This window comes from Chiloscyllium plagiosum, unplaced genomic scaffold (assembly GCF_037043375.1).
Source record: "Chiloscyllium plagiosum isolate Xiang-an unplaced genomic scaffold, Cpla_swu_hap1 HiC_scaffold_20, whole genome shotgun sequence".
Taxonomy (NCBI): domain Eukaryota; kingdom Metazoa; phylum Chordata; class Chondrichthyes; order Orectolobiformes; family Hemiscylliidae; genus Chiloscyllium; species Chiloscyllium plagiosum.
This window is the reverse complement of record NW_028270158.1, coordinates 56,386,427-56,398,582: the sequence shown is the minus strand read 5'-3', so window position 1 is coordinate 56,398,582 and position 12,156 is coordinate 56,386,427. Positions and strand designations below refer to the sequence as shown.

Sequence of the window (12,156 nt, the reverse complement as noted above, 5' to 3'; positions counted from 1 at the left end):
CAGTTAATGGGAGGGCCCTGGAGAGTGTTGTCAAACAGAGGCTAAAAGGGTGCATGTTTATAATTCATTGAAAGTGGCATCACAGGTATACATGGTCGTTAAGAAGGCATTTGGCATGCTCGTTTTCATTGATCAGAGCATTGAGTACTGGAGTTCAGACATCTTGTACTGGCTGCATAAGATATTGATAAGGCTACATTTGGAGTACTGCATCCAATTCTGTGTGCAAAAGAGATTTCCTAGAAGACTGGAAGGTTTGAGTTATAAGGAGAAGCTGGATAGACTGGTACTTTTTTCACTGGAGGAGTGACCTTACAGAGGTTTATAAAGTTATATGGAACAAGCTGCCAGGGGAGGTAGTAGACTTGGGTACCATTACAACATTTAAAAAACAGTTTGAAACATTTGGACAGGTACATGGATAGGAAAAGTTCAGATAGATGTGTACCAAGCACAGGCAAATGGGACAAGGTCAGTTTAGCAAACCTGGTTGGCATTGATGAGTTGGGCCAAAGGAGCTATTCTGTGCTGTATGACTCTCTGACTTTACGAGGAAGTGTTTTAAAATTCTCACCCCTCTGTTCAATACTCTTTCCTGCCTTTGTCTGTTTCTGTCTCTGTGAACTCCTTCAACTATTCAAGCACCACCTCTTTCAACCTGCCACTCCTGCCTGATCTTTTGCTATCTAGATTCTTAGCCATGGAATGGTCTCCGTTTATCTCTCATCTCGCTCTTCCAAAACGCTCTTGAGGTTGGGCATCATTGAACACTTGGAAACTGAAAGTGCGAGTTTTTTTAATTAAAGGAGGGTGTTAAAAGTTAAGGGATCACCGCAGTGTGTGGAGTGTATTATTTCCCCCTCCATATCTATTTTGCTTTCATCCCTGCCCTCCCCTTCCCTGTTTGATCACGCAGCATTGCCCGCTAACAAGGGCACTGCTTGTCACTGGCCATTTGGGTGTTTCCTTTCTTCCTGGTGGTGGAAATTGAATAAAGATTCGTGCACCTTGTGTCTCTCACTGTGCCTCACACCTGCACACACACATGGGTGCTGGGGAAAAAATAAGCACTACCGCAGTTAGGCGGTAGGATGGGGGTAAAGAGAAAAAAAAGAAAAAAGTTAAGGGATCAATGTGGGGAGATGGGGCTAAGATTTATAACTAATTGATTGGGATTCATAAATTGAATGCCCCTACTCCACTTGCTATGTTCCTTCTAAGATGCTTCTTAAAATATACCTCTAACCCCAAGCATTAGATTAGATTAGATTAGATTCCCTACAGTGTGGAAACAGGCCCTTCGTCCCAACATTTCCACACTGACCCTCTGAAGAGCAACCCATCCCCATCTGACTAATACACCTAACACTATGGGCAACTTAACGTGGCCAATTCACCTAACCTGCTCATCTTTGGACTGTGGGAGGAAACCGGAGCACCCTGTTGGAAGCCCACGCAGACACGGGGAGAATGTGTAAACTCCACATAGACAGTCACCCGACGCTGAAATTGAACCTGGGACCCTGGTGCTGTGAGGCATTCATGGTCATTTGTTCTAATATCTCCTTTTGCAACTTTCTGACAGATTTTGTCTGTTCAGATTTTTTTGATGCAGCTTGGGATATTGTACAATGTTAAAACTTTGTAAAGATCCGAGTTGCTTTTTGGAAAAAAACTGGGTAAATCTTTATAAAAGGCAAAGTCATTCTAATAAGAGTGGAGAGCAAAGTGAGACACACCACGAACCTTCTGTGTTTCATCCAGCTGCCTGTCTGTTGTTTTGTTCAGCAATGTAAAGAAAGGATTACTTATGGTTGGAGTCTAGTGGAGGATGAGTTTTTGACGGATTTTTTAAACCATGAAACCTTTGTCCTCAGCATCAGAAATGCAGTTGCTGCAGTGTGTTAGTTGCGAAGTGGTGCAGTACTGAGGGTGCGCTGCATTGTCAGAGGGGCCATCTTTCACATGGGTGTTTTTAACCATCTGCATGTTTGGATGGGTGGGGCAGATCCTGTGGTAGCATTTCAAACATCACAAGAATTGATTACCTGTTCACGATCAAATTACATTTTGAGGGAACTTGTTGAGTGCAAATTTAGTGCTGTGTAACCCAGATTATAACAGTGATTACACATCAAGTAAAGACAAAAAAATAGGCTGTAGAGCTCTGGTGGTTAGGAAAACACTAGATAAATGCAAATCTTTGTTATTACTTACGGTGGCCTTGAATATACAAAACAAAGTCAAAGTCATTTGCCCCAAGAGGCTATGTTTCATAGAATCATAAAATCCCTATAGTGTGGAAACCGGCCCTTCGGCCCAACAAGTCCACAATGACCCTCCATTCCCCGACCTTATTACTCTACATTTACCCCTGACTAATGCACCTAACTTACACATCCCTGAATACTATGGGCAATGTAGCATGGCCAATTCACCTAACCTGCACATCTTTGGATTATGGGAGGAAATCCACGCAGACATGGGGAAAAGGTGCAAACTCTTCACCTCAGCCTGCTCAAAATACTCTTTAACTTGCTACATCAGATTCTTCCTCCTTTTTCCTATGAATAGTCCTTTCCCCGTGAATTCCCCTTCAGTCTATCCATCTCTATCCATTGATTTGTCTCTCAACTTCTGCACTCACCGTGGTAGCAAGTTCTAAATTGTCTCCACTCTTTTGTGAAATAATTGTTCCTGAATTTATTTTATTGACAGGATGAGGGTGTCACTGGCTCGGCCAGCATTTATTGCCCATCCCTAATTGCCCAGAGGACAGTTAAGAGTCGACCACATTGCTGTGCGTCTGGAGTCACATGTAGGCCAGACCAAGTAAAAATGATCGTTTCCTTCCCTAAACAACATTAGTGAACCAGATGGGGTTTTTCCAACATTTCACAATTGTTTCATGGTCATCATTAGACTCTTGATTCCAGATTTTTATTAACTTCCACTTTCACCATCTGCAGGATTTCAACCCAGCTGCCCAAAACATTCTGTGGATCTCTGAATGAATAGCCTAACAGCAATATCACTAGGTTCTGAATTTCCTAACAGCTTTATTCATAACTATTTTATATCAGTTTGCTAATAAACAATAATACAAATGCATCTTACCAATGAAATGGCACTTCTGAGCAAGATGAATTTGCAAATGGATTCACTGTTATTCCTGATGCCCCCGTGTCTCTCTCAGATGGGTGGAAATGAATATTTATTTGCATTTTTATTCTGCGTGATAAGGGACAAACAGCTGACTTCAAACATTCACCTTGCATCTGTGACAGGAACCGCTTTGAATTGAGTCCAAAATAAATTATTAATATCTTTACAATGACCTGTTTACACACACACAACATTAAGTATTTGCAAGACATTAGTTAATGGAGGCTGCTGTTCAACAACAGCAGAAGATCAATGGTGCACTGTACAGGCACTGCTCTGACAGGCCTTGGCTGACTCCCTCCACATTACCCTTTCCTTCCTCAAGTTTCATTGATTAAATTTGGACTTTCGAAAGAAAGATCTCCAATCAGATTTCCAACCCTGTCACCGCTCTAAAACATCAATCATCAAAGTAAAAATGGTTTCCACTGTGACAGTTACTATGGTGCACTACGTCCCTTTGATCTTTCTTAACCTGATTGTTACCTTTGGTCAAGTTGAGCACACAGTCCTCCTTTCTACTTTACTCTGTAGAGCTGGATACTGTCAGAATATAAGGGAAAACTAATGCTCTATTCTTGGATATTGTTGCTGAGGAGCAACATATAGATAATGTGGAGGAGGCACTGATGGATCCATGGGTGAGGCAATGACATAGGTAATGGTGTAGGAGCAGGAAGAGAAAGGTTGCAGGGGATACTCTGGTTACATTCAGATAGATAAGAATGGATCAAAGTGAGAGCAGTCCCACCCAGTTGGACGAGAAGGAGGGGAGGCTGGAGAAGGAACCACACCTGGGGCTGCAGACAGGTCAAGAGCAATGAGGAGAGGTGGTTCAACTTTGTCACTGTCATGTGTCATTGGTGACTTGGATAAGAACCATTTTGGTTTGGTGTTTGCTGTTTAGACCAAAACTGAGCCACGGTGGGCTCTTACTTTGCCCTGGGTCCAAGATACGTGGAGCTGAAACCATGGGTGAATGCAGAGGCAGGCATATGTGAAGGTTCACAGGGATGGTCAGCATACCATTTTCTTGGTGCCATCCTGCGCCTGAGCTTTGTATTGGGAGCACGATATGGAGCTGTAGGCTTCCTGAAAGTAATGGCTAGCCGATTAATGTTAGTAAATTGCATATGAAGCCAATTGCTCAAGGCCAACTAGAATTTTCCAGCCATAATGCTGACCCAAGCGCTGAGGCCAGTTTTTAATTTTAAACTTCTAAAATTTGTAGTGCATGTTGTGTAACATGGAGGGCCTTCTTTCTCTCTCTCTGTCTCTCTGTCTCTCCCTCTCTCTTACCTGAGTTGCTTCTGAGCAGAAAGATCTGCTATCGGCCAATTTGGGGAAGTCACTGCCAAAGGGCAATCAGCCACACAGTGCAGACCTCGACTTGACCTCTCATTTTATCAAAATACTGCAGTCCCAACCATAGACCCAAATTTCAACCCATGGTCTCTTGGCTACTAGGGATTCCCAGAGACTGGCAAGTGCCAGTTTAAAAACAAAAACTTTTCAAGGGAAAGCAAAAAGCAGAAAATGCTGGAAAATCTCAGCAGGTCTGGCAGCATCTGTGGAGAGAAAGCAGAGTCCAGTGACCTTTCTTCAGAACTGATGGTAGCTAGGGTAAAAGTCAATTTTCACACAGCAGATAGTTTGTGTGGGGTGGGGGTGGGTGGGTAGTAAACAATAGTTGGGGATAGAGCGCAAAGAGAGAGAAGATCAGTTGGACTGACAAAGGAGTGGGTAACGATGAGTCTGGAAGAATGAATTGTTACTAAAGGGGGCAATCAGTGGCTAACAATGGGTTGTGTGTAATAACAGGCCATGTGATAACAAGGCCAATGTGTGTGGGGGTTTGGGATAAGGACATGGGAGAAGGTACCTCAAGCCCTAGAACTGTTGGACTCAATATTGAGTCAAGGGACTCAATTTGTCAAGGGATGAGGGTGTCACTGGCTAGGCCAGCAATTGTTGCCCATCCCCAATTGCCCTGAGGGCAGTTAAGAGTCAGCCATATTGCCGTGGGTCTGGAGTCACATGGAGACTGGATAAGGACAACAAATTTCCTTCCCTAAAGGATATTAATGAAGCAACTGGGTTCTAATAACATTTGGCATCGGGCTAACCTTTTATTCTGGATTTGTTTTATTAAATTTAAATTTCACCGTCTGCCATGGTGGGATTTGAACCCATGTTGCCAGAGCGTTAACCTAGGGTTCTGGATGAGACATAACCAGTACACCTTCAGCTCCCCTCCTGTGCCCATTGAAGCCTCATGTGGATGCAGTGCACCTTGTTTCATTTTTTAATCAGTAGCTGCTTACTCTGACAGGATAAACTGGCTGGCATTGAGAAGGACACTGCCCATACCCCTCTTGCCACTACTTTGTGCCACTTTCTGACAGGCTGCCAGCTAATCGTCTTCGATAAAAAGACATTCGACACTTTTCGTGAAAGTCAGACCCAGTGACGATAGGCCTATCGGGAGCAAAATCAAGAGGGACTTCTTCATGCAAAGGTTAGATGGAAGTCTAACCTTCAAAGGCAGCGGATGCTGGGTGTTCTACTAAAGATAGATGGAGTTTTATTAGAAAGGGGTACACTGAGTAAATATGGCTAAACACAAATCTAAAAATGACACAACGCCAGGTTATAGTCCAACAGGTTTAACTGGAAGCACTAGTTTTCGGAGCGCCGCGCCTTCATCAGGTGGTTGGAAGCTAGTGCTTCCAATTAAACCTGTTGGACTATAACCTGGTGTTGTGTGATTTTTAACTTTGTACACCCCAGTCCAACACCGGCATCTCCAAATCATAAACACAAATCAACCACCATCTGATTGAACAATGAAGCTAGCTCGAGGGACTGTAGGTCTGATTTCTTCTGTTCCGGTGTTTAAACCTTGAGGTGCTTGGCAGCCGCTTTGGAGAGAGAGGGTTAACCTTTCAGGTCAATGGCCTTTCATCCTCTGTGTGTGACTGCAGCTTGATCCAATGTATGTAATGCCCTTGTGCCATGTCAAAATCATGCTGTGGACAGACAATGAGATGGACACATATTTTAGAGATTGAAGTGATTTCCAAGACCCCGAAAGTTATGCAAATGGGAGAAACTTGCTTCAAACTGAACTTGTCCTATTTATCACAAACTGACAATGGCAGACATTACTAGGAGACCTGAGCCAAAAGGCACTAATCTCACAGTGGCTGATGCTAACATAAAAAGGGAAAGTATCAATGGCCATAGTGGAAAGCACTTTAATTGTATTTTTTTATATATAAAGCTGCTTCTTAAATGGTGAGTAAAGATGTAAATAGTAGTCTGCCTGTTAATGATGCCTTTGCATTTTGCAGTTGGAGGGAAAAATACTCCCAGAACACCATATGATTTGAATGATTAGTGCACGATATAGCATTGTGATCTGGTGGCTAATGATCTCCCTTGGGTGGCTGATGGCTAAGTGGAAATCACCCACACTGAAGCATTTTGCTTTCTGCCTCTGATGAAAGATGAAAGGGATTGATTGCTCCAAAGCTGTGTATCTAAATGAAAATTCTCCTTTTGTTCAGTTTTATATGAAGCCACAGTTCCTTTCCAACCTGTTTCTTGAGCCCCTCTGCTTGTAGATTGCATTTTTTCCTTCATTTTAAGTTGCATTTAGTCATTTACAAAATAAAGTTTTTAAGGAAGGCTGGATTATTGTTGGGCATTGATGAATTGTCACTGCAATAATGGGAAATCTCTGGAACCTGGGTTTGTTTTCCATAATCTTGTCAATGTTTAGGATCTACGTGAGATGTTTTATTCAACATGGTGGTATCACTCACCCCAAAATGGTCAGAATGTCTCAGGTTGAGGGGTCCGACTGCATTGCCTGATATCTACTACACAATAGACCAACTTAGGGACGACCTTGAGATTTTCATTGCACATTTTCAATCTTTTCATATTTGGCTGGAGAAAACATTAGTAAGATAAGACCATATCTGAACCATTGCACTGCCTAATGTTTCAAATGTGCTCACTCAACAAAGAATGCAGTTTGACTCATTGCAATAATACAAAACTAATGAATCTACAAAGCTTCGCTATATCATTAGCCCACATTATTTGATAAAATAAAGTGATTCCTAATAACCCTTTTACATTCCCCATATACCTTGGCAAAAGCTATTCCTTCACAACTCAGTTAAAAAAATTGATTACGTGCAGCCCTTTTTGTTCTCTTGTTTCCTTGGTGACAAGATGTTGGGTTTACTCCTGACCCCTCTGCACACCTGATTGGTCAACAGGGCTTTAAATTCAAGCTGTACCTAGCACCTTATTCGTCTCAAGAGGCCTTGGGTTGAGATAATAATGACCTCTTGTTCCTGATTGCCAGGGATAATACTCTCAATTGGTCTTTGGTGCAGTGTGTAGTGTTCCTAGGGACTTCTGCAGTGCAGTGGTAGTGTCCCTACCTCTGAGCCAGGACGCTGGATTCACATCCCACCTGCTGCAGTGATATGTAATAACATCTTTGAACAGGTTGTTTAGCAAATTATCGAAGTAGTCTCCCTGTTTCTGAGCCAGGAGTTCCAGATTCAAGTCCCAATCCAGGACTTGTTGGCCAAGGAAGATGCATTCATGACATGGCCAAAGAGAGTAAATGCTCCCAATCTATACACCAATGGTAGGTGGTGACAGCAGGAGAGATTCCCACTCAGCCATGTCACAAAAGGAAAATGGGAATTTCTGCCATCACTATTCACAGATCAGGACTATGGCATACAGGTATGTTGCCATGGCAACTTAGTCTGATTGGATGGTGGAATGGTTGTTGCCTCAGATGGCTGGATAATTGGTGGTGATCAGATTGGTGATAACGGCACAGGGTTCAATCCCCATCCTGGCTGCTGCAGTGAATTCAGTCCCTGCCTCCTTACCTTCTCCTTGGTAGAGGTTTCGGTGCAGTAGGTCAGATCTGCCTTTGGGTGGACAACTGAAGATGAAGAAGAATGGTCTTAGTGTCTGCTTATTAAAATGCCTAAGACCTTTCTTTTGAAACAAATGGATTTGATTTTAAAGTGGATTTCTATTGCTCTTTTCAGGTCAGTATCTTCTTTTTAATTCATTGTCAGGATTTGGCCATCATGAACAAGGCCAGTATTAATTGCCCATTTTATTGAACTGAGACTTGCATGTATTAAGAATCAAGCACATTGCAATGAGCCTGGAGTCACATTTAGGACTGACTGGATAAGAACATTCAGTGACTAAGGAGACATTAGAGAATTTTTATGACAACCTAGGTAAAGTGACAGATTTGTACAGCGTGGAAACAGACCCTTCAGTCCAACTTGGTGTGTTATGGTCAACATTACTGACATTAGTTTTGGATTCCAGAGTCTTTTTAATGACTTGACTTTAAATGCCCCAACTGTTGTGGGATTTGAACATATGCTTCTGTATCACATTGGGTTTGCCACTTCATGGACAATGTGATAACGTAATCACTGCATCACCACGTCCTGAATAGTAAACCGCCAATGGGAGGACTGTGGAACAATAGGAGCAAATTGGCTTTTTCTTCATTCAGCACAAAATAAATCTGGTTTCAAGACAAGCTTTGTCTCTAGCAACAACTAGCAACTGTATTTATATTGGTGCCTTTAATATCATAAACCGTCTTAACGCACATCAGAGGAGCTTTTTGGAAAAAAATGACGTCGAGTTATGCACATAAAGAAATATTAGATTGGTAATCAAATACATAGTGATGCAGTGGAGGTAAGAGGGAGATTAAAAAGTTCAAGAAGGGAAATTCCAGAGTTTAGGGTGCAGGCTGCTGATGCAGGTCCATTAACTGTGGAACAACTACAATTAAAGGAGATATCTCAGCGAGATCAAGGCGGGAAAAGGTCACAGAGATTGGGAAGGGGTGGAGGCATTGGAGAGTTGAATCTTAACCAGGCATCCAGCCTGAAAATAATGAACAAATACAAAATCACAAAGTTTTTAAAGATGATTGGTCAGTTGTTGCACAAAACGTGTTGTAACTTTGCAATCCAAATACGTTGTTAAAAGTCACGCAACACTGGGTTATAGTCCAACAGGTTTATTTGGAAGCACTAGCTTTCGGAGTGCTGCTCCTTCATCAGGTGGTTATAAGATTCATTAAAATGTGTTTCTATTGCTCTTTTCAGGTCAGTATCTTCTTTTTAATTCATTGTCAGGATTTGGCCATCATGAACAAGGCCAGTATTAATTGCCCATCCTTTATTGAACTGAGACTTGCATGTGTTAAGAATCAAGCACATTGCAATGAGCCTGGAGTCACATTTAGGACTGACTGGATAAGAACATTCAGTGACTAAGGAGACGTTAGAGAATTTTTATGACAATCTAGGTAAAGTGACAGATTTGTACAACGCAGAAACAAACCCTTCGGTCCAAATAGGTGTTTCTTGGTCAATCATTTTATATTCTCCTTTTCTTTCTTTCAGAATAAAGTATTAAATGTGGATGACGTGAAAGTTAAGCTGCAGGTATGTCTGACCTCTGACCTCTGATCTTTTTAGTGTTGCATTCAAAATGATGAAGGAACAGAAACCTTACAGTATTCGGTGCGACCAAATGATAAATTAATTTTTAGACTCAACAAAATTAAAATCCGTTTCAAAACTACTCAAGTGGGTAATGTTCCAATTTTTCTCATCACAGCTGCCAATAACAGTTTGTAAAATTAAGCTCAATGGATTTCTTGTGTGTTTGTGACTAATCTTAAAGCAAAAAAGAGAAACATTTCTAAAAGTCTGACAAAACCGTGGGAGCTGCTGTGACTCAATTGGTAGCACCATTACTTATAAACAGGAGTATGTGTTTGTGTATAAGGGAATGGTTCTTAAAGTGTTCATGTTGAATTGGTTCCATGCAAACTGAGGATGTCACACCGTCTCTGGGATCCTGATGTGGTCAGGAGAAATAACTAGACAAGGTAACTTACACGTTTTGCTATCTTCCCATTAACTACTCTTTATTATGTAAGGCCTGTTCTTGTAAAGACAATCCTGTAGTCTAATCAGTACTGCTGATACTCAGTCAGGACTTTAGACTCAGCATAGATTGGAGAATTTGTGGCAGCACTCTATCTAAACCACCAACAGTCGTGAGTCCAAGACCTACTCTAGGATCTCAGCACAAAAATCAAAACTGGGCAGCCTAGAAAGTGCTGTGTTTTGAATGGTGTTAAATCAAGGTTTCTTCATCCCTTTCAGATGTGGCCAACATCTCTTACGACACAATTTGGAAGAACAGGGCAGTTTCCCTTCACTGTCCAAGCCAGTCAATTTGCCAGAGGAAGATGATTATGCTATTGTTACATTGCTGTATGTGGGATCTTGCTGTGCATCAAATTGGTTGTCTATCTTTTCTGCTTTACAAAGTGACTACACTTCAGCAGTACTTCATTGGCAGTAAAGCACTTTGGGATGTCCTGCAGTCATGCCAGTTGCTATGCGAATGCAATTTATTTTTAAGGGTGCTGCACTGTTTTCCTGCTAAATCATTGCAGTAAAATTAAGCCCTCTGTCCAGACCGCAGAGAAAGACAGGGAGGTGGAGGAAAGGGAGCATTCCACATTGGTACTTGACAGGAAAAGGAGCGTGTTGATTTCTCATTGGGATTGTTCATTAACAGTTACTGTTGAGTTGGATGGTCCATGTAGAGTTCTATGGGGCCCCAGATGCACATCATCCCAACCTAAGCACTTTCTGAATGACCTCTGTGTAGTGCCAGAGTAAAGCCTGGCCTGCAGGAATGTCATGATCTGAATGCAGACTGCATTCACTCTTAACAGGGTTTGACAAATGCTGAACTTAAATAATTGGCAAAGCCACATTCTTGTACATTATCAGGCAACCTTGTGAAAGACTTCCAAGTCCTGCTACATTCAACAAAGCGTTTTTTTTACATAAAGGAACCACTTTTTATTATTGGTTGGTTATTGGCCTGTTTAATCGTCGAATAGTCAGGTTCTCTTTCGCTACTGCCTTTAAATCAAAATCCATTATACGTAAAGAATTTGTTGCTTTTCTATTGGAGTTCAACACTAGCAGCTCAGCCTGTAGTTTTATGTCTTGGGATTTGTATGGCACCGTCGTAAACAGGAATGCTAACACTTGTTAGAGTCTGTTGTCAGACGGTTATGGCTGAGAATTGTAGCATGCATTACATTATGTTCCCCATGGATAACAGTTCAGTAAGCAGAAAGGATGGAGCACTCCCTTGTAAATGGGCACTAAACCTTCTCCCTGCCATCAAAGCAGAATCCGTTATGTAATACTGCCTAGAGCTAACAAACCCCAGTCACATTATTCATGTGAGATACTATTCAACCATTTCTTCCAAAAAAAAGTGGCTGCCTTGCATTCTGTAGCTGAGTGAGGTGCACGTTGATCCTGGACATTGATCCCAGATACCTCTCAAACAAAACAGACAAAGCTTTCCTATCAGTCACGCTCTCATTATCTAAGGCGTGTGCCCAGGAGATTAGAATAATTTCTTTATATTTGATTGCTTGAACATTTAAATGGAGGGACTCTGAATATTAAACATGAATAATTCTAATCCTTATCTAACCAAGTCTTATTGAGGTCTTAATGAGTATTTACAAGATTCAGCAAGTTGATTTCTGAATTTACACTGGGCTTGATAATTTGAAATCATGACAAAAAAATCTCAGATGGATGAATGAAAATTGATCTCATCCTAATGTTAATAACACTGCTGGGCCTATCTAAACTGTGTAAAATTGGCCAAATAAGACAGCATCTAAATCATCTCCCTATACATTTAATATAAGGAAAAGAGAGAATTAGGTGATTCGGAGATGGTGTGGAAAGGTAGTACTAAGATAGGAGATCAGCTGTGACCTTATTGAATGGAGGACCAGACTTGAAGGATCGAATGGCCTACACCTGCACCTATTTCCTATGTTCTACATACTTAATA

General features: G+C 41.6%; 1 protein-coding gene across 1 annotated transcript in view; it reads left to right on the top strand.

The window, feature by feature from the left end:
* rab26 (RAB26, member RAS oncogene family) overlaps positions 1-12,156 on the top strand; it is a 362,723-nt gene that overhangs the window by 213,920 nt on the left and 136,647 nt on the right. The window contains exon 3 of the mRNA XM_043711201.2: positions 9,651-9,692. Within this exon, the coding sequence (XP_043567136.1) occupies positions 9,651-9,692 (42 nt within the window). The remainder of the gene's footprint in view (positions 1-9,650; positions 9,693-12,156) is intronic.